At 42.1% G+C, this 22,767-nt stretch overlaps 2 protein-coding genes across 2 annotated transcripts; one reads left to right on the top strand and one right to left on the bottom strand.

Moving 5' to 3' along the window:
- Positions 1-45: 45 nt before the first annotated feature.
- On the bottom strand, positions 46-6,998 carry tmed7 (transmembrane p24 trafficking protein 7). The gene is made up of 4 exons (XM_056283834.1): positions 6,953-6,998; positions 4,389-4,598; positions 3,717-3,962; positions 46-3,059 (listed from the first exon to the last, which is right to left on the bottom strand). The coding sequence occupies exons 2-4, from the start codon at positions 4,542-4,544 to the stop codon at positions 2,823-2,825; spliced, it is 639 nt and encodes a 212-aa protein (XP_056139809.1). The 5' UTR covers positions 4,545-4,598; positions 6,953-6,998; the 3' UTR covers positions 46-2,822.
- LOC130115933 (RNA-binding protein MEX3B-like) lies at positions 6,359-20,337 on the top strand. Its single transcript, XM_056283822.1, has 5 exons — positions 6,359-7,119; positions 8,051-8,298; positions 8,922-8,967; positions 17,644-18,380; positions 19,469-20,337. The coding sequence occupies exons 1-5, from the start codon at positions 6,480-6,482 to the stop codon at positions 19,883-19,885; spliced, it is 2,088 nt and encodes a 695-aa protein (XP_056139797.1). The 5' UTR covers positions 6,359-6,479; the 3' UTR covers positions 19,886-20,337.
- The last annotated feature ends 2,430 nt before the right edge of the window (positions 20,338-22,767 follow it).

The raw sequence follows: 22,767 nt of genomic DNA, 5'->3' as shown, positions 1-22,767 counted from the left end.
CAGGTTGGAAAAAAAAAGAAAAAACCAACAACACTGGGTTGCATGCACAGAGACCTCAGCTCTGGAGTGATTATCAGTATCTTTATTTTTAGGATAATCGAAATACCCCTCAATTTTTCTCAATTCAAAACAAGAACTTTTCACTAAATGTGAAACTAAAAAACATATATATAAAAAAGGATTTTTTCCCAAACAAGTTTATTCAGATGAGCCAGTAAATTAACAAGACCCCCATAGTGCCTCATAGGTGATGGCGATTGTAAATGTTGAGAATGGACTTCTGTAGACCTTGCGCAAATCACAGGTAAAATAACACTGCACCACAAAGATATGCCTAATGTAAAAGGATTTTTTTTTTACTTTTTAGACAAGACTCTTCTGCGTTTAAGCCAGCCATAACAGACAAACACTAAATAGACTATTTTAACTTGAAAACAAAGTCAAGCCTCAATTGATGGATGACAAAAAAATAAGCGTTCAATGTATTCATCAATTGATATACTAAAATTTGAAAAAGCTTCCTGAACACGACAGGTTCCATCCAGCTTGTTTTCCCAAAAGGCCTAAATCAGAAACACCATATAGAAAAAAAATATTTGCCAATGATCATAAAAAGAGTTGGGTCTCTGGTTAAGCTTGGGTATTTGAAATTATTCTTAAACTAAGAATGTATTTTCCCCCCCAGATTTACGAGAGGGTGGTTTGTTTTTTGTTGTCTTCATTTCTCTTGATAGCTGGATCTCATACTACCAGCACAATAGTTAAAAAATTAAGAGACAACTGTCTACGCATGCTGAATAATCCAGGTAAAAGCAGAGAAAGCTGAACCGATTCAAATTTGAGATTAGAGACAACTGGTTTGAATTTATACATTTCTTTCATCAATACCAACCACCATATTTTTGACAAGGTAGCAATTTCTAGAGAAAAATCGCTTCTCTAGGAATTGGGTGCATGACTCCTGACTGAAACAAAGTCTTCTTGTTTGCAATGAACCCACTAATAATGTATGAACTACTATGCTCTACTTACCCCAATGTGCATAATAGAATCTCGTGTAATAATCTACACTAAAAACACACTGAAACTTTTTTTTTTTACATATAACTTGAACCTGGTGACCAAAGGACAATATAATGAATGTGGGAGTGGTAAGACCCAAAACTGTTTCGTAAACCCAATACTTTTAAAATCGCCCAAGCCATCTAAATCTCACAAGTTCATTTTGAAAATAAACTGCATTGTTCAAATGGCTTGATAGGGTCTAATCTTTCCATTTGCCGCTTCAAATCGGATAACCAATGTTTTTACATTCATCAAGTATTTTACAAAGCAATATAACAATATGATTTAGCAACAAAGTTGTAAAAACCAAAGACATATGAACCCACTTAATAAATAAAGTTGTTACAATTAAAACACCAAAGGCAGAATAAGATATAACATAGCAAGGGCTCATGTGAAAGACTTTTAAAATAAGATGATGCATTTGAACCTGCTGCTGTAATCACTATATAGTTTATCATTTCCAAAAACATGAGCAATACAAGTTTTTCTTCTTTTATCTTACACTCTACAGGACTCATCCTGACATTAACATAGTGCAGTGTTCATAGTAGACCCCATCTTTAACTGAAAAATTTCAATTCGGATTTTCATTTAATTAGGCAATGTTAAAAAGCAAGTTCACAGCATGACCTTAGATTAAAACTTGTAATTCAGTGAATGTAACTGAACCAGAAAAAAGCAACAGAAAAACGTATGCTATGAATGCTCATTCTCATTTTGTTGAAACGATTGTGTCTGCAGTCACTTTATAGAGAACTGCTTGTGTTTTTCTGACTTCAACCCATCAATCCAAAAGTAAGACTGAGTTAGGTAACATTTCAAGCAAATAACTGGTTATGGAAAAATTGCTTAATATGCCGAGTAGCATGCTCCCTTAAAAAAAAAAAAGAGAAAAAAAAGGCTAATTTGAAGTGACACAATTTTGTGACTACAATGGTTTGACTGTGAATGTTCTCATTCATCCAGGTCATAGTTATCCAAAGGAAATTAATCAAGTGCAACTGGACTTGGTTGTATATCCGTGAAGACGTTTCGCCTCTCATCCAAGAGGCTTCATCAGTTCGTGCCTTTCTGACTAGACTTGCACTTGATTCAATTCCTTTGGATTACAATGGTTTGACTGTCTCATTCAATCAAATCAGGTTTCATTAGGAAAGGACAAGAGAAACAAATCAATTCAAGGACTGGTCATAGATATATGAAACATTCATAAGAAACTCCAATCATTCAATGCTTCCGAGTCGGATGCTACACAGACAAAGAAACAAATTCTGATATCTATCATATTCTGCAACTGCCTTGGCTCCCACCGCACATACTTTGGGTTGAAGAGGAGATAACAAACCTGGGACAGACAACACAAGACAATGGAGGCAGACCCGGGTAAAAACATCATACTTAAAAATGAACAATTTGGATAGGATTTTTAAATAAAGTATCTGTAGAGTTGATTTTTTTAAAACAACCAACCATAACTTCCTCCAAATTGGATATTACAGGCAAAACTAATTTAAACATTTTTCTCTCTAAAAAAACATCGAAACAGTTTTAACAGTTTTACCCAACACCTGTCTGCATAAAACTTCTAAGAATAGGACTACTGATCGTGGATCACTTGTCTGACCATATAAACTAAAACTATGATATAGTCTGATCTCAGATCAGTACTGCTATTCTAACCTACTATACATGTAATAGCCCAGGTCTGGAAAAAAAGGAATTCATGTGAAACCACTCTCTTGCTTCAGAAATCGTTACGATCCAACTCGGGTTGTGGTGGTTTTCTTGTCCGAGAAGAAGCTTCTCAATAGGACCACCTGGCTGATGCTGACCACCAGAAGGATGAAGGCCTCACCAATAGACCAGAATGCCACACGGGTATTAAGGTCCTCTGCCCGACTGCGTCCCTGTGCCTCACGAAGACGGAAGTGCGTCTGGTAGTCAATGACTGACTTCAGAGCCTCATGAATAGAGACACAGGCTGACTCCATCTGAGAACAAAGAGGAATGATGAATTGAAAGGAAAGAGAAATCAGTCAGGAAGAGAAACTTAACAAAATCATACATGTCAATCAATCCAAAGCAGTCCATGGGGGAAACAGGCCCTCAGTTTCAAGGGAAAACACCACCAAATTCACTAAAATCCCAGAGATGTACTCAAAAAGACCTTATCAGACTTATTAGTACGGCATGTAAATTTAGGTAAAATTGTATTATTATCATTAAGATGAAGTAAAAAAAAAAAAACTTTGTTAAAATATTTTGACGGTGGAAAAAATGGACCATGTGAGTATCTGGGGGAACCAAGTGCAGTTGCACTTGATTCAACTCCTGTGGATTAACCATGACCTGGATGAATGAGAACATTCACAGACATATTTGGGGGAAAATAATCAATGTTACTTACTTGACTTAGACTACATTTTTGCAATTGTAATTTTACATGAAGATGTTTTGTAATTTCTACTCCACTGTGATAAAACAGAACTGACTTGGCATGAATGGAGAATAAAAATGAGATAATTTTGCACAATGACAAACGAGGATTAAGATGAAAGGGGTTAAAGTTTCTCATAGTCATTTAAAAGCAATCTTTTCTTTTAATTAAATTATCACCCCTAAATGAACAAATGCTAGCACACAATCACCTGGGTGAGAGCTGTGACTCTGTTCTCATTGGGGAACAGTGGTGGGTCCTCGCCAACCTGGAAGTCAAAGTAGACTGTCTTGTGCGTGAATGTAGAGAACTCATTGCTGAAGCAGAATTTGTAGGTGCCATTCTTGGCTGCTGTAAAGGTAAAGCTGTCATATTGTTTCTTCATCTCCTTGTAGAGAACAGTGCTGTCTGGGTCCTCAAGACAACAGTCCACATCATAGTGACCCCCAGTCACTACCTGAGAAAATGAAGACACAGAAAGACTGTATCCAGCAACAACTTGACACTTTTTTAAACTTCAAATACTGTCCTTTTAACAGTAGTGCCAATGTTTTTTCCATTGTAATGGACTAATGGCATTTGACACCACCTTACACAAACAAAAAATGGGAAGCTCTATGGCAATCTATTGTGATACAGATTTATTTGATCATTGCTATTAAAAGACAAAAATCAATCTCAATGCCTAATGGTTCAACTTTATCATTCAACCATGAAAGACTGACTACATGAAACCTGCGCTCTTGTTACAAATGCGGACTTGACAGCGAGTTGATTGGGGACGGAAGTCTTGTGTAAAATACTGAATTACAGGTCGGACTAGGGTGGTGCACAAGAACCTGGGCCTAAATTAAATGTTGTGCAGACAGTAATACGGACACACCTGAAATTCCAGTGTGCACTTTGTGCCGATGATGATGTCTTCATAAAAGCACTGCTTAGCGTTGTCTGGCAGCTCAAAAGTTAGTTCGGACCCCAGAACCCACCCGCAGAGCAACTGGGCCCAAAGCACCTGCACCACCCTGATGGATCTGTGCATCTCGATGACCGACGGGTCGATGGTTTAACTCAGATGGTGGCAGAGCTGTTGATACTACGTGGACAAACATCACGTTTTAAAATCAACACTATTAGGTGACTAACTGACAAAAAAATAAAATAAAAAAGTGACAGAGCGGACCCGGGCTAAGGTTAGCGGCAATTAGCTTAAGGCTAGGTTAACCATGTAGCTTGCTGGCATATACCGGTTACTGCGAGCAAACCACAAGGAACGGACAACCTTTAGCTATTACATATTGTAGGTCTGTATTTTGTTAGCATAACAATAGTAATTTTAATTAATAGATTCAAATATGTATATAATTCACTTGTGATTTTTTTTCATTCACAAAGGTTTATCTACTCACCTCAAATTGCTCACCCGGATGTGTGAGCTTTACCAGTAAACGTAGCATCTGCGTGCGATGCTACTGGTTAAGACGTTTAGGAGCCCGCCCCCTGCGCCTTGCTATTGGTTCAAATGAGTAGAATAAACCCTCGCGAGGTTCACGTTCCAAAATAATCTATTTAGTATAATTTGTTACAATTTGAATAACGTGAAGTATTTTTCTTATTTTTTAAAAAAAACTTTATGTCAAGAATACAGAGATATTGGGAATTGAGATCTTTTAATCTATCTTTGCTGATTCCCCTGGGCATCCTTTCACCATAGGAACAAAACAAGACGAATAATGAAAATAAGATTATGGCTGAATGACGGTATGAAACATTAATAAAGGGAAAATATAGCACAAGAGGGCAAAACGAACAAGTTGGGTTTAGGAGCAAAAAATTAACAACTAGCAAGGCTTATGAAAGAGTGGTAAATCAGGAGCCGAAGGAAAGGCTGGAAGAGGAGTAAATCCATCCATCCATTATCCAAACCGCTTATCCTGCTCTCTGGGTCGCGGGGATGCTGGAGCCTATCCCAGATGGGAAGAAAAAACAAGAAAGGACACCAGGGCGAGGAAGAAAAAAAAAGACCCAACAAATACTCAAGAGCTGTTGTACTTTTTACACCTTGATACAGCTCTAATCTTTTCTATCTACACATCAAATTGTACGAAACACTGTCTAAAGTGGATAAATGTTTAATGTTTTGTTTTTTTATACAAGAGATGTGTGCCCTGTGATGGCTTGGCGGCCTGTTCAGGGTGTCTCCCCGCCTGCCGCCCAATGACTGCTGAAACAGGCTCCAGCATCCCCGCGACCCTGAGAGTCGGATAATGGAACAAGAAATGTATTCAAAAGTTCATGCAATCAAAATTATCGCGACCATGACAATATTATAGATTTGAATTTACACGAACAAAAGATTAACTTGGACAGACCAGGTGAACAGTCCGTTTACTCTAAGTTGTTCCTTGGTTAAAGATGGGCAAAAAAAATCAACCTTTCTCCGCAGCTTTCTTTGCTTTTCTCTATCATACTCGTTTTAAAGGTGAATAATATCTATCGTCAAGGCACTAGTGACTGTGGCATTTACCCCCACGCACGCCTCTCCCCAGAGGCCTAATGATGGGTTGAAAAGTTAATGACCTAGCATGTAGTAAACAAACTACGCCTGCTTGCTTTCTAAATTTTCCATGTAAAATGTGCTTCCTGTTCTATTCTAGCTTCAGTGCTGCAAGGAAGTTGCGAGGTGGAGGACTTCATGGTTTCTTGCTAGGGTGGCATTGGCTTCCTTGCGTACGCTCGGTCTAGATGCGCACCCAGTGCGCAGTTTTAACGATGGTAAACAGAGGTCAGACACAAATCTCGCGAAATTCACCACCGCGACACAATGTAGTGAAAGAAGGGAGGGCCCTATGAGAAGCTGGCAATACAAAACAAAAAGCTGCCCATTGCATCAGGCGCTGGTCGCTCCAACAAGACAAAACTTTAAAAAAACGAAACTTGCAGTTGACTGCAACGTTGAATATTATTAGATTGCAGCATGCCTAGTAGTACGTCTATGCCGGACGCCGACGAGAGCGAGTCGGAGGTCCCACCACCTCTAGTGCACGCTTTCGCCGGCACAGGCCTCGACGAGCCCGGGACGCAGAGCCAAGCCACTGAGCAAACCGACGAGAGCCATTCCCAGCTCCACCACCACCACCACCACCACCTGTCCCCTGTTTCTCATTTTAGTCTTCTCGGCACGGTTTTAGACTTGAAGCCTCTATCTCTGCATCAGCCGTCTTCCGAAGAAGAGGAAAATGTCGCGGCGACAGAGGAAGAGACAGAAGTTTTAGCAGAGGACTCCGACATAGGAAGCATCGAAATGGGCTGCGCTAGCACGTTGCTAGCTCAGGCCCACCGTCACGCCTCGTCGGGGCCGGCTGGACCTGTGATGCAGCCGGGGATTGAACCGCCGCCTCCCGATACAATCTTGTTGTACGGCAACGATGAGTTGGACGATACTGGTACCTTGCAGACGACGAACAACGGGATGGTGTTATTGCCGAATGGTGTGTACAGCGAAACCACCTATGAAGTGGAGCCGTCGCTGCTGATGCGGAGAAAGAGCGTCAACACCACGGAGTGCGTGGCCGTGCCGAGCTCCGAGCACGTCGCTGAGATCGTGGGCAGACAGGGTGAGGAGGTGTTCTTCACCAGCCGGGTGGTTATCGCCCCGACAATCGGTCAATATTCACATGAGCATTTTTATATGCAGCCTTACAGCACTTCACCTCACTTTTTCGGTAAATCGGATGAAGGTCGAATCGTAGCAAAAGTCAAGAAATGTCTTTTAAGTATCGTCACTGCATTTTTAGCATTGTAGTGCTTGAGGTTGGTCTGGCTAGCATTCTTGCTAAGTAGGTCACCAACCTCAGCGATCCACGCAGAAAGTTTAACATTTCCAGTTCAATAGACAAGCCGACCCACTCTAGACTCATTGGTGATGGTGATAATGTTCGTGTCTTTGTCCAGCAGAAATTGACTTAGTTTCGCCGACAGTGGAGGTTCACTCAGCTGTGCATTGCTGTGTTACTCCACGTACGTGTCTCTGAAGGAACATGAAGGGATCTGATGGGCACCATTGCATTGCCACATCAGCCTTAGCCTATTGTTAGCTTCATGTTTTAACCGCTACCAACCGCTTATATGCTAAACTTGGTGTCTTTTTTCAAGCTTCCAAGTTTTTATCTAGTGCCCTTTCTAAACTTCGAATAACTTGATGGTTGGGTAAGGACAGTGTTACGTCTGTTTAGGGACCGGTGGGGGAGGGTATATAGACTGCAGTGTTGACAACAACAGGAAATGGCTCTGGTAATGATGTGGGACTCTTAACCACTGGTTAAGGAAATATCTTTTTGTAAGTTTTAAGAACTACTTTGAATACATTGCTATTATGATCGGGAATAATGCATGGTTGTCTTTAATTTGTTAAAAGGGATGATGTAAACCACATGTTTTACTTAATGTGACCCAATGCATTTATAAACCATGTGCTGCCCTCCCATCTTGATCCTTGTCTGTCTGTTTCTCTCAATTTCATTTCCTTGCCCTATTCAACTGTCTTAGGCTGTAAGATCAAGGCTCTCCGTGCGAAGACCAACACTTACATTAAAACACCAGTGAGGGGTGAGCAGCCTGTCTTTGTCGTAACAGGACGCAAAGAAGATGTTGCCATGGCCAAGAGAGAGATTCTCTCTGCTGCTGAGCACTTCTCCCTCATCAGGGCCTCTCGAAACAAGGCAGGCCCTCTGTCTGCTGTAGTGGGCCCTGGACTCCCAGGGGCCCCTTCTCTACCAGGGCAGACAACCATTCAGGTTAGTTAGCATGTGATGAGTCATCAAATTACAATGTAGTTTCAAAGCTACAAACCTGTAGATCCTTTTTGTTTAACTTACTGATGCCCTGTTAATTGCCTTGGTGTTTGACAGCTCCAAATCCCAGATTAATTTGAAATGAAACAGATGTACTGGTAGTTGAATTTGAGTTTTAGCTATGGATATAGGAGTTGTATCTGTTGGAAATGCTCCTTTACGAGCTCTGTCTGCCACATCTGCTTGTTGGCTACAAAGACTTAGTATTTCCATCAAACTCGCCATAACTTACCCTATTTGTTTCATTTTGTATTTGGCTGCTATGGTGAAGATGCAAAACTTTTTTGCCACATCTTTTTCTAACCACTCAAGTGAGCAGTTACAAAAGTATTCATGATTTGGATGTTTGTAGCTTAATTACAGCCTTAACTATGCCAGCGATATACATTTTTTTCAGATGTAAATCTTCAGGATTTTGGCTTTAAGTAATTGATGTGACATCATTATCCAGAGTAAAATCATTTTCACCATAAAAACATTTTAATGAAAAATGGATTCTCTTATTTTTCTTTATTTAGATATGGAATTTTTAATTAATCTTACCCCTCTTCATTCCAAACTTACAGGTGCGGGTGCCGTATCGTGTTGTGGGGCTGGTCGTGGGTCCCAAAGGTGGGTGCTTGGTTTACTCTTCAAAAACTTATCTTGTATGAGGGGAAAGTGACTTACATTTATTCATACACTTATGCAAGTATGATAACTGGAAAAAGCAAAATATTTTAATGCAGTAGTTGAATAGCATCTTATGTTATTTGTTATATTTTCTGGATGGTTTATCCAGACTATTCTCTCTAGTGCATATGTATTTTTATATGGCTTTTAGATAGTTGTTTCTTATTGTGTGCTCTTAAGGGGTCCAAAACCCTTTTCACTGGTGACATTGCCATCTAAGCTCGTTAACCAGCTTTTGAAAGCTTAACTCCGTCTTTATTAGGGGTGTTGATGAAAAGGAAATACTTGACATTTAAAAAAAAATTAAGAATACAAAGTCCACTGATTGGACTGAAGTTTATACGTCGTTATTAAAAAGTATTATGGAATGTATAGTGATACAATCAAACCTCCCAAACAGGTATATTTCCCAGAAAAATGAAAACAGCAAAAGTCTTTCCTATTTGTAAAAGTGGAGATGGACATCTATTCTCCAATTATATACCATTTTCTGTGCTTTCCCAGTTCTTAAATTTTTTTAGAAAAACTATTTCGTGCAAAGGCTTGATAATTTCATGGAAAAACACAATTTATTGAATGACCATCATTATGGCTTTAGAGCAAATAGGTCCACCTCAGTGGCAGTGATGGAACTGGTAGAAGAATATATATACTGGAATGGACAACAGAGAATATACTGTGTGTGTGTGTGGGGGGGGGGGGTGGGTTATAGACTTTAAAAAGCATTCTAAGCATTCTATACTATTGATCATGGTTTATTAATGAAGAAACTGAAGAGATATGATATTAGAGGGATAGCATACTCATTGCTACGAAGTTACCTTGATGATAGATATCAACATGTACAAATAAATGATTTGATTTGTTGAAGGTTACTTGTGGCATTCCACAAGATTCAGTACTAGCCCCTAAACTGTTAATGCTTTATATAAATGACATTTGTAAAGTGTCTAACATTTTAAAATTTGTTTTATTTTCTGATGACACTAATTTATGTTGTGCCAGGAAAACTTTGGAACGGCTTCTGAGTACAGTGGAAAAGGAATTGAAGAAATGGTTTGCTATTAATAAGTTATCATTGAATTAAAGGAAAATTAAGTTTATATTTTTTGGTAATCAGCAAATCAATAATCAAGTAAAAATGATGTTGAAATAGAAAATGTATGAAAAATTTCTGGGCATGATAACTGATCCTAAATTATGTTGGAAACCGCACATAAATAATGTAAAAATGAAAATATCTAAAACCATTGCAGTGTTATATAAACTAAAGATATCTTGAATCAGAATTCACTATATATACTGTATTGTTCTCATAGTTCCATACATTACCTACTGTGTGGAGGTTATGGGGAAACGCATACAAAACCAATGCTAATCCAATTTTCATGCTACAGAAGAGAGCTATAAGGGGGCACCTCGGTGGCTCACCTGGTACCACATAAGGCTGAGTCCTTACTGCAGCGGCCTGGGTTTGAATCCGGCCCAGGCCCTTTGCTGCATATCATCCGCTCTCTCCCCTGCCTTTCCTGTCTCGCTCTCTGTACTATCACTATCCAATAAAGGCAGAAAATGCCCCCCCAAAAAAAAAATCTTAAAAGAATTGTAAATCGATTGGATTATTGCGAACCAAACAACATATTATTTATTAATTTACATGCTTTAAAAGTTTTGTGACCTAGTTGTATACAAAATACAATAAGAGATCGCAATTGGCTCATCTTTACAGGTACTCGCCCTGTGCTGTCTGGGAGCCAGTGGCATCCCGCTGTCCTTTCCCTCACACAAGGCACCTCCCTCCAAACTGAGCTGAGTGAGTGGCTTCTACAGTTTTTCCAATAGGCACTCCCCATCCTCGATGTTTCATCGATTTAAGCCCATGACATCTCCAAGGGGTCCGATGGTAGAACCAGCATCCTGGTACTACCCCCACTGTCTACCACTCAACTCTATGATGTTATTAGCCTATCACCAGGTTGGTTCTGCCACTGCTCATTCCACTTTATCCAGATCCACTGAGATGCCGCCTCTGCCAGTTTGGTGATGTTGACTAGCAGCCGCTTCCTAGCTGGGCCTTCAAGCCCAAGCAGTCCAAGAGCATTCCAGAGCGACTGCCCTGCAAAGCTCCTGCAGTCGACTTCAGCTGGCAGATTCTAGGCTTTCCATCTATTCTGTTGGCTCTGAAAGATGAGGGTCTGATATTTCTTTAGTTTGCACTCATGTGCCTCCTCTATCCTCTCTACCCAGGGTGCTGTAAGCTTGATAAGAACCCCCTTCTTGGTACCTTTAGACCAGAGGACAATATCTGGTCTGAGGCTAGTGTGGATTATCTCTTCTGGGCATTTAAGCTGCTTCTGAAGATCCGCCTGCTTGCTGTGGCCAGGACCCCTTTACTCCTCAACTCTGCTGCTGCACTCTCCTCTGACCTGAGGAAGTGGATGAAATGAGGGCCATTAAAAAGTTGCTTTGACTTCTTTCTTGCCTGCTGCACACCAGCAGCCAACTGTGTTAGAATCTGGTCATGTCGCCATGACCAGATTCCCATCTGCCAGACTTGACTAACATATGGAGAGGAAATGATCAAGGTTGGCTGGCCTTCCACAGAGTGTACAGCTGAGGCTCTCTGCTAACCCCCATGTGTGGAGGTTTGATGGAGTAGGCAGGACATCATACACGGAACACAACAGAAACTTGATCTGGTATCCTTTCATGCTCCAGATGTCATGCCAGGTCAGTGCCCTCTCTCCCACCTCGTCCAGCTGCCCTGCTTGTTCATGGCTACTGCCTTGACGTGTTGGCTTTCCTCCTCTGCCTTGTGGACCTTCCTCTGTCTGCACCATGCCACGCCGCTCCTTCGGGTTAGCCTTGTTCCAGCTTGACCTGGTGTAGCAGCCCAGACCCAGCCTGCCCAGGGCTACTGACCTGACGATGTTGGCATTATGCAGGCGATCTTCCGCCTCCCTTAGTGCTGTGCTGGCTGACCTCTTAAGGCCCGTTCTGACCTCAATGCTTGCCTGGCATACTCTTGCATCTTTGCTGTCTCGCAGCACTATGGCCTGGCGTGTTTTTGTTAACTTGTACTCCTCGATTACAGCTGTTATTGGCAGCTGCAGCTTGTTGCCTGTGCTGTACAGGCCGATAGAGCAGAAGCTTCTTGGGACGCCCAGCCATCTCCTCAGGTAGGTGTTCATCTTCCTCTTCAGCCCCTCAACAGTGGAGGCAGGTACCACATAAACGAGCAGTGGCCAGAGCAGTCTGGGAAGCACACCGTGTTGGTATCTCCAGGCCCTAATACTTACTAGGTAGGCCGGTCTTCTCCAGAGATGTCATCCATGTCTCCTGTTGAATGAGCATCTCCGTCACACTCTGCTTGTCGTTGAGGTCCGCCCTGTGCCACCTCCCCAAGCTCTTCACTGGTTTCTCTTGGACCGTTGGGATGATTTTCTCCCCGATCTTAAAGTGAAACTGATTCTGGACATGGCCCCTCCTCAGTACCGGGCTTCTGGATTTTTCAGGTTTGAACTCCATCCTTGCCCAGTCTGTGAGCTCAACCAAGTCCTCCAAAATCAATCTCCCTTCAGGTACTGATTTTGCTGTGATGGTGAGGTTTTCCATGAGTGCCCTGATGGGTGCTTGCTGGATGCCACTTGCCAGTACTGCACTCTGACGTAACTTATCTGCTGACTTGACGAGAAGGTTCATCGCTGCAGAAAACGGAATCACTGAGATTGTGCACCCGGTGACAATGCCCATCTCCAGTTTCTGCCAATCATTGGTGATGTCCCAGCAGGTGAAATGCATGTTGAACCCGTTGAAGTAGCACTGCAAGAGTTTCTGGAATCAATCCGGGACATGATAGGTCCTCAGTGTTGCTTTTACTAGCTTGTGGAGTATTGTTCCACAGGCATTGGTTAGATCAAGCCACAGTACTGTCAAGTCACTGTGGTTCCTCTTCGCATTCTCACTGATCTTAGAGATTATGCTGGTATGCTCAAGACAGCCAGGTATCCCCGGTATTGTGTAGCTGGCTAATAACACTATGGTGTAAACAATTTCACACACAATGCAGGGACCACAACGCACACACGGCTGTTAATTTCCATGCTTTACTAGGAACTCTTCTTCTGTTGGTTACAACCCAGACAACAGCAATATAGAATACAGGTGCCACCTAGTGGTCACTGGTAGAATAGCCTCATCCATACATAACATCTCCTCCCAACTAAAATATGTTGTACATCAACAATGCAAAAATCACTTCCCGGAACAAAGATTAAGTGACAAAGGCGTAATGTGACTTCCCAAAAGTACTTTCAAAACAATGTTATTTTCCGGTATACATTCAGACCCCATATTTGTTTCCCAATATTTTTATACTCAAAAGTCTCAGTCTCATTACCACATTATCAATGTGTTTACTCAGCAGAGTAACGTGCAGGTGGTTTAGTATGTCTCACCGGATAGCGCGAGTGTCTAACAGTCTCCGCTATCTTAGTAGGTCCAGCACCAGCTGGTTCACTGGAGTGAGGTGTCTCCGTGGGCTCGATAGCCACTGGAACTGGATTAGTGTTCTCATCAGTGTGAGATGCAGGGGTACCGAGGTGACGTGTAGTACCACCAGCACTACGTTGAGGTGACATAGGGAAGCTGGTAGGAAGGTGGACTGCAGAGCTGGCAGCGTCTGCGTGTGCCTGCTCTGTTCGAGTCAACATCTGATCCACATGGCGTTTCCACACTCCCTGTGCTCCCACCTTGACCTCGTATGACACTGGTCCCGTTTGAGTCATTATAACTCCTTGTGTCCACTTTTCCTCCCCCTTCCGGTAATCACGAACAAGGACAGACTCACCGACTGCAAAGTGTCTGGCCTTGGAGTGTTGTTGACGGCGTTGCTGCTGTGAGTCTTGAGAGCGATGAACAACCCCAGCCACACTGGGTTTGAGAAAGTCCAGTCGCGTGCGTAGCATGCGCCTTGTGAACAGCATAGCCGGCGGTTCCTTTGTCGTGGCGTGCGGGGTGTTGCGATACGTCATCAGGAATGTGTCGAGCCGCTGTTGCACTGGTGCGGCGCCCCTGGAGGATTTGAGGGCGTGTTTGAAAGTCTGTACAAAGCGTTCGGCCAGCCCGTTTGTAGCAGGGTGATACGGCGCTGAGCGAATGTGCTTGACTCCATTGGCTTTCAGGAATGTGGCGAATTCCTCAGAACAGAACTGGGGTCCATTGTCGCTTACGAGAATGTGAGGAAGGCCGTGGCGACTGAAAAGGCCCCTCAGTACTGTGATGGTCTTGCTTGCTGTGGTGCTATCCATGATTTGCACCTCGGGCCATTTAGAATGAGCATCTACTACCACAAGATACATATGTCCTTCAAATGGACCAGCAAAGTCCACGTGAATCCTTCCCAAGGACTGGAAGGCCACATCCATGGATGTAGAGGGGCAAGACTCGGTTCTCTCTGACTACGCTGGCATGAGTGGCAGGATTTGGCCTGGAGCTCGATCTGAGAGTCAATACCTGGCCACCAGACATACGACCGTGCCAAGCTTTTCATCCTCACTACTCCTGGGAGTGCTGTATGTAGCTCGTTGAGCACCCGGGGCCGTAGCTTGGGTGGCACTACCACTCGTGTGCCCCACATGAGGCATCCCTGTTGGATTGTGAGGTCATTTTGACGAGTCAGGAAAACAGACAGTTCCGTATCTGTGTTTTTCATGTTTGGAAAATGTCCAGTAGTGACCATCTCTAGTACGCGAGACAGTGTAGGGTCAGATCTAGTGTTGTTTCGGATATCAGTGGTACTGATTGGTAGTGTGTCTAACTGTGACATGTAAAACACATCTACGGTGTCTATCTTGTCATCGTGAGTGTCCGGAAGTGGCAACCTTGACAGTCCATCTGCATTAGTATGTGCTGAAGCCTTACGATACTCTATAGTGTAATCATGCGCTGACAAGAGGAGCGCTCAGCGCTGCATGCGGGCTGCGGCCATCGACGGCGTACTCCTCACTGGACTGAGAATGGAGGTCAGCGGGCGATGGTCTGTGAGTAGAGTGAACTTGTTACCATAGAGATACTGGTGAAACTTACGTATGCCAAATACTATCCCCAGCACCTCTCGCTCAATCTGGGCGTAGTTCTGCTCTGCTTTGCTTAGTGTTCTTGACGCATAAGCGATAGGTTTCTCTACATCATCAGGCATGACGTGAGAGAGTACAGCCCCTACCCCATAGGGTGAAGCGTCACGGGCTAGACGGAGGGGCAGCTCAGGGTTGTAGTGGGTTAGCACCTTCTGAGATACCATGAGCTCTTTCACTTTTCGGAACGCTGCCTCACAAGCTGTAGTCCACTGCCATTTCTTCCCTTTGTGCAGCAGTGCGTTCAGTGGTTGCAGGATGGTTGCCAGGTCCGGGATGAAACGTCCATAGTAGTTTATCATTCCGAGGAGCGAGCGTAGTTGGCTAACGTTGGTGGGTGCCGGTGCCTCCACAACAGCGCGTTCCTTCTCTGGCGACTTGTGGAGCCCGGCAGCATCGATGATATGACCTAGATACTCTACTGACTCCTGGAAAAACATGCACTTATCCTTTTTGACATGGAGACCATACTCCTCCAGTCTTGTGAGAACGTCGTCCAGGGCTTTCAGGTGGGTCTCTTCATCTGGCCCACTAACCAGAATGTCATCGAGATAACAGTGTGTGAATGGCAATCCAACGAGCACTTGATCCATAGCCTTCTGGAACAACGCTGGTGCCGACGCAATACCGAAGGGCAAGCGGTTGTAGCAGAAAAGTCCTTTTTGTGTGGAAATAGTCAGTAGCTTCCTCGACTCCTCCACTACTTCCATCTGTAGGTATGCGTTTGACAAGTCCAGTTTACTGAAGCGTTGACCTCCAGCTAGCGATGCAAAGAGATCCTCAATGCGTGGAATAGGATACTTGTCCACACAGAGTGCTTGGTTGAGGGTGACTTTGAAATCACCACAAAGTCTCACCGTGCCATCCCATCCTTGTCGGCAATTTATATTATGTAGCTGGCTAATAACACTATGGTGTGAACAATTTCACACACGATGCAGGGACCACAACGCACACACGGCTGTTCATTTCCATGCTTTACTAGGAACTCTTCTTCTGTTGGTTACAACCCAGACAACAGTACTATAGAATACAGGTGCCACCTAGTGGGCACTGGTAGAATAGCCTCATCCATACATAACACCCGGAACTCCACCTTTGTGAATTGAAGTGTCCATATACTCGTTGTCTAACATAGGAAAGTAGTCAGCCTCCTTGCCAAAATCCCAAAGAAGATCTTCCATGTTGAGGAGTGAGATGGTACAGAATTGTTTGATCTCTGTGGAGTCTTCTTCCTTAGGGAACTTAGTTGAACTTAAAACTGCACAGATAATGTGCAAAGCACAAAACAATTTACTTTCCAACTGTATTCAGAGGTTGCTTGAAATTAGAAAGAGGCAGTATGTTTAAAAAAAAATCCACTTTGGCAACCCCTAACGGGAGCAGCCGAAAGTATTAGTAGTAGTGGTGGTAGTAGTAGTAGGTATTTTTAAACAACAAGCAAAAAAAAAACAAGGGTAAGGAAAAATATAAAAAATAGATGTATATCTGCCGTGACAAGGAATTAATGTGTAGTTCATGTTGCAAATAAAAAAAAAACAACTTAAGAATAAGGTGGTAAACAAATGGATCATTATTTTGTAGGAAACATTTGGAACTTTTGTTTTTGTTTTTTGTCTTTTTTTATAGCCTAAACCTAGTAGTGAAAGGGTTGCCTATTAGAATGTTATGTAAAAAGGGTAGGTTTGATAAGCTAACGCTTCAGTCTATATGTTTTTGGTTAGCATTTTTTTTCATTTAAATGTAATGCCTTATTGTTATTTATTTTTATACGCATTCATTTTGCAAGATTGTTGTTGAAAATTTTGGTTATTAATCGGACTGAAATGTAGTACTATTACTACTAATAACCTGGCTTTGTGAACCAGCATACACAAGTAGTTTGTGAGTGTAACATCAATGGGCAGACATCTATGAGGTGCTGTTAATCAAATACCTATAGCCAAATACAGACAACACATGATTTTACGAATTTTTGTTGACACATTAGGCATAGCAGAAATTGATGATCAAATTTAAGTGTGGGTCCCACAGTTAATGGGTTTTATTTATTTTTTCCATAGTGAAGGTAAAAATTTCAACAGCAGAAAATGTAATATTTCAGATCGCAGAAACTATTATGCAGCTGATGTGCTTATGACTTCATATTTTGCAGCAGAAAAATGAAATGGTTTAAACTTATTAGCATTGGGAGATTCATACTTGTATACTGTTCCCATTATTCTTTTCTCAACCCTTTTTGGGTAAATCATATCTGGTTATTCTTATAGACAAGTCTACTCATCTCTTACCTTCTCTACTCTTTGTTGTAATCTGTCCCAGGTCTAGACAAATATGTAACATATCTCTTGGAAATGCTTATGTCAGACTAAGTTTATTCTTTTAGCAAGCAAATGAAGCCATTTAACCAAATCCAGGTTTTTATTTGGATTTTGGACTAAAATAGATTCATTTAAAAAAAGGTACTGTGAATCTCTTTCAGGGGCAACCATCAAACGCATTCAACAGCAGACACACACCTATATCGTTACACCAAGCCGTGATAAGGAGCCAGTGTTTGAGGTCACAGGGATGCCGGAGAATGTGGACAGAGCCAGGGAGGAGATAGAGGCCCACATCGCACTCCGCACTGGCACCTGTAGCAGCATGGAGGTTCCTGGTGTGGATGACAATGACTTCCACTTCAATGGGACAGATGTCAGCTTTGAAGGCTCCACAACAGTGGCAGGTTTGGGAGAGGGGGCGTGGCTTCAGATGAACGCATCATCACCCAGTGGGGGAATACCGCCTGTGAGCATCTCTGGCACTCAGCGAATCAACAGCAATATTAATGGTGGGGTTAGGATGTCTTCAACCTACCGCAATGACAGCTCCAGCTCCCTTGGCAGTGGCTCCAGTTCAGCAGATTCATTCTTTGGCAGTGGGAATGGGAGCAGGATCGCAGATTTCAGTCCAACCTGTCAGTTTAACGCCAATGTAAACAACAACAACAACAACAGCAGCAGCAATGGTGGAGGAGCGAGTTTCTGGTTTGGCGATGGCCTACTTTCCTTGGGATCAGAGGAGCTTGCTGGTTTAGGTGGGGGAAGTTCCTCCTCAGGATTTGACCCTTTAACAATCTCCACTGCCCCAGGATCTCATCCGGTCTCTCAGCCCCAGGTCTGGAGTCCCTTTGTGGACAACCAAGGTGTCCACCCCTTTGATGCCCGCCACACTCAGGTTTGTGTGTTCTTATGGTGATTTTTTTATTTCTGTATGGAGTTAAAGGGGGGTTCTTGCAGTTGCGTTAATGTAAAAAAAATAAAAAAATGTGTTGTTAATATTTGTTGCTGCCAATTCTACAGCAATTCTTATGTATATAAAGGATCCCAGAACACATCTTCTTCTCCTGGCCTGGGGACCTGTTGACTGTTTGCAAACTGTTGGAAACCAACTGCTTTTTATTCTTGGGATCACTGGAAAACTAATACTTCTGCTTTTGAAAGCTTTTTTTTTTACAATTTGGTTACACGGCTTGAAAGTTTTCAGGCCTATGAATTTACTGACCCTTAGGCCCCGTGAAATGTTGAAAGTCCTTTTACATATTCATGGTAGGGATTTGCATTTGACCGGATTTCCCAGTTTGAGTATTTGGTACCTTAGTTGATGCACATATTTTATAAGCATATTAGTGACATTCACCACAGGCAAGTCTTAACCATTTTATTGAGCACTAGTAGCTAAGGTTTTCCAATTCATGAATCCACACCATAAACACATGCAAACACAATTGGTATACTAACTAGCTGGATTATCTGCTCCCCAGTATCGGCTCAGTGGTGCTGGATAGTGCTTGTAAACTATGTGATGCAAGATTACGTTCTGTTTTGCGTTTATGTCTTACTCGCATATAAGTAGTTATGAAACTGATTATGATGGTAAAATTTGATATTGCACATCTTGCACTGAGTGTTGGAACATTAGGTTTGTTCAAAACATCTCCATTCCTCACTCTTAGGCAGTTGCCAATGTGTGCAAGTGGTGTGACATGCTCGAATCTTAACTATTAGTAGCCCTATTAAAATTAAGTTACCATGTATATTTAACAACTGTATAAACATGTATTTAATATTCTAATAATTTAGTGTGTGTGCGTGCATGCATGCGTGTGCATAAATCCATGGTTTTCAGTCAAGACATCATTCCTTGTAACTTTTCCCTTCTTTCACAGAACTCACATCTTGAGGTTACAAGGTTTCCAACGTTAATATTTTTAGGTTTATTAATCATCTTGTTAACCTACTTAATATTCTCACCCATCTGTCCAGACCAGTCAGCCAGGAACGCCGCGGCTCTCCCCAACGTTTCCTGGGACCGAGGCCCTGGAGCATCCCCAGGCCCAGCGCGTCCAGCGGGGGCCTATTTGCTTGGCTGGGGTCCTCGATTCTCACAGGTTCCCAGTTTACGGCTCTGCCTTCTCTTCTTCCAGTGACAGCACTGCTTCTGCCTCCTCCTCTTCCCCCCCAGAATCCTCCCACCCCTACCGACTTGGGTTTGGATTGGCAGGGAAAGGACAGGAGATGTGTATCCATTGTATGGAGAGTCAGGTGATAGCTGCCCTGGTTCCCTGTGGGCATAACCTCTTCTGCCTGGAGTGTGCCACCCAGATATGCAAGGGTCCTGATGCTGTATGCCCTGTGTGCTTTTCCCCAGTCACACAGGCCATACAGCTTCGTAATATTTGATTTAACCTATTGTCGGGTTGCCCTTAAGTTTCACAGAAGGTCGGTTCCCTATTAATTCCTACTCTTAACTTAAAACATCAGTGGGGAACTTATAAAACTGACCTTTAATTAGTGTTTTGGGCACATTCTCAACCTACATTGTTTCCTCCACATTTTGATGTGATCGGCAGGGCAGAGAGAGCATAGGGGAACAAGAATATATCTGCATCGATGGCATGGTTTAGGTTTTGTGAGACTCATACACGTGCCTGTTATTGTGAAGTCTTCTTTCTAGATTGTTGACCAGTGGAGGGTCTGTGACCCACCATGTAGCATTGGGTGGGGTGGAATTCTGTTCTTTGCTTATTTTTTTTCTTCTTCCTGAAATACGTAGTGATTAGTTTCTGCCTACCGAAATTTTTATCTTTTAACTATGTGTTTTGAATTTTCATTGACTATTTGATGAGTTCAGCTGGCCTTTGGATCACAATTTAGGTAGGTTTGTAGCATGTTTTTTTTTTTATGTATATCAAAACTTTTTACCTTACTTTTTTATTTTTATTTTTTGATTCTGCTGCTACAGCTACTTTAATGTGCTAAAATTTTAACCACATCCCATTGCCTCCCGTTTATAATCCAAACAGTAGGTACCTTGGAGGGGAAAAAGGGATGTAATCATTAAGCATGTTTACATATCCTGACCAAAAATGTCCCCATGTCCACTAATTATTTGAATATTCCCTCTGTTGACTTGGAAATTGGAACTACTACAGATATATATATATATATATATATATATATATATATATATATATACACACACACAGTGACTTGGATAGGTGGTATGCATTGTTTATTATCCTTGCTAATGCCAATATGTCACATATTTATCTAGTTAGATGTGATGAGACCAATCACTATCTTTGCTATTGTTGGCAAGATATGTTGTTAAATGAAGCAACGCAAAACTGAATTCTCAGCTGTCTCCAGAAATGACAGGGTATTTGTATGCATGAAAACAAACTCGGATGCATTTTTAACTATGCAGGTTGAACCTGCTGCTGCATGACTCACACTCCCAAGTTGCAAACTCCCATTGCCTCAGTGAATCCCTCCTTTATTTTATCTCTTAGACCAAAACTAAGAAGTAGTTAACTCCTCAATTATTATTATTATATATATATTTTTAAAGTATCTGGATGGGACACTGCCTCATGACTGCTGTGTCGCGTTCCTTTGCTACTTTAAGAATCTGTTTACAGAAAACTTGTGCCTAATTCCATTCAGAGTAATCAAAATGATGAAACAACTGATTCAGATACGCAATGTTACTATGTCTTATTATAATTAACGTGTGGCCTTTTTTGGAAAGCCTCTTATATAACAAACTACACTAGCTCTCCAGTTCACTACCGGTTCTGAACACAATAGACTGAGGTCTTCATGTATTCAGCAAGGCTTGATTTCTTAAAAGCTTTTTGGCACTACGACCACATCTTTTTCCCATGTTCTTATAATGGAGCACAATTTTTTTTTTTCTGTTTACACCCCATCATCATCACAGATGTGCGTGGGGATGTTCTTTCTAGTACACAACACTCCTATTTCTCCTTTTCCTTGCTGCCACAAGTCATGCCCCACTCGTACTTTAGCTGACATTCCACATTGCCTAAATTGCAGTCGCTTCAGATGTTGGCATAACATAACTGGTTTGTAAACCCTAAAACTATCCTCCTGTGGGCACTGAGAGCAGATGGTCTTTGCATTATTGCTGCAATGATGGTAGTTTGGAACCACACCTTTTATGTTATAGAATAAGGCTACTGTCATTTTTACCATTTTGATGGGCTCCTTCACATTCACTGGAATTCCATTTTGGACACTCTATTACTGCCGTTTTACTTGCCTTGTTGAGCATTCAAGTTAAATCCATTAGGATGCATTAGCACATAAAGACTGGTCATTTATTTATCCTACCTATATTGAACAAAACGTTTTTACAGTCCCTAGGCAAAAATGGCTTGAAATGTTAACATCTGGAGTGAGAATTTTAATTTCCATAAAGGTGCACCTGACCTCCGCAGTATTAATGGCCCAGCTTTAAAATTAATGTAAACCGAGAACTCAAGGTTTATCAATTACCCCTTCCAAGTCTGACCATGTTACACTTCATCCTACCCTCATGCTGTGATGACAAGAGATTCTTTCATTGGTACACTTTGATTGCTGTATTCATTGTCGAAGCTGCCTTCTTGTGTGGAATCAGTTAATCATCATGTGCCCTCTCAAGCACAAATGTCCCCTTATGTCAGTTTGTTTGGTTTTCTGTCTTTAGGTTCACTCCTGACCGGGGGGTAGAAAGGCACCATATGGTGGAAAACATTTCAAATCATAGCTTTACAGACCAGTGTCTACGGCTTTTGTTTTACTGGTGTAAATCAGTTGTTTTACAGTTTAAACAGGAGGGAGAGTGGAAGGACATGACTTTGGACAGTTAAGACACTACAAAAGGTCAATGTGATTGCTTTACTACTTGGAATTCTAGCATGGACATTGGACCACAGACCCTCTTGCATTCCTGGGTGACTGGGTTCAGAATAGTGTTTGCTCTTAAAACCTATGACTATTGCTATTACTTTATTGCTTTCATTAATAATTAAGCTTTCCTGAAGACAGAATCAAACTAGTACCAATAGTGGGTAGAAAATACACCTGTCTCTTCAAAGAGCCAAGCTTGATCAAATACTTGACTATAAAGAGTTGGACTCAACTGGTAATCTCCCACCTCCCCCAGGGTTTCTATCCGTCCTTTAATTTCGGAGACACAGCTCTCAGCAGAGTACATTATACTAACTCTCTTTCTGAGGGAATGCAATACACTGTTAGCCCTCAGTTTCTGGACA

Source organism: Lampris incognitus, chromosome 1, assembly GCF_029633865.1.
Source record: "Lampris incognitus isolate fLamInc1 chromosome 1, fLamInc1.hap2, whole genome shotgun sequence".
NCBI classification, from domain to species: domain Eukaryota; kingdom Metazoa; phylum Chordata; class Actinopteri; order Lampriformes; family Lampridae; genus Lampris; species Lampris incognitus.
Note: the sequence above shows the minus strand (reverse complement) of the source record. Positions and strands in the feature narration are given on the sequence as shown.

Excerpts from the sequence above, each read along its gene's own strand:
- tmed7 (XM_056283834.1), bottom strand. The coding sequence starts at position 4,544 with ATGCACAGATCCATCAGGGTGGTGCAGGTGCTTTGGGCCCAGTTGCTC. Across the intron at positions 3,963-4,388 it reads AGTGCACACTGGAATTTCAG|GTAGTGACTGGGGGTCACTA; the intron begins GTGTGTCCGTAT and ends TCATTTTCTCAG. Across the intron at positions 3,060-3,716 it reads GAGTCACAGCTCTCACCCAG|ATGGAGTCAGCCTGTGTCTC; the intron begins GTGATTGTGTGC and ends CTTTGTTCTCAG.
- LOC130115933 (XM_056283822.1), top strand. The coding sequence starts at position 6,480 with ATGCCTAGTAGTACGTCTATGCCGGACGCCGACGAGAGCGAGTCGGAG. Across the intron at positions 8,299-8,921 it reads CAGGGCAGACAACCATTCAG|GTGCGGGTGCCGTATCGTGT; the intron begins GTTAGTTAGCAT and ends CCAAACTTACAG. Across the intron at positions 8,968-17,643 it reads GCTGGTCGTGGGTCCCAAAG|GGGCAACCATCAAACGCATT; the intron begins GTGGGTGCTTGG and ends AATCTCTTTCAG.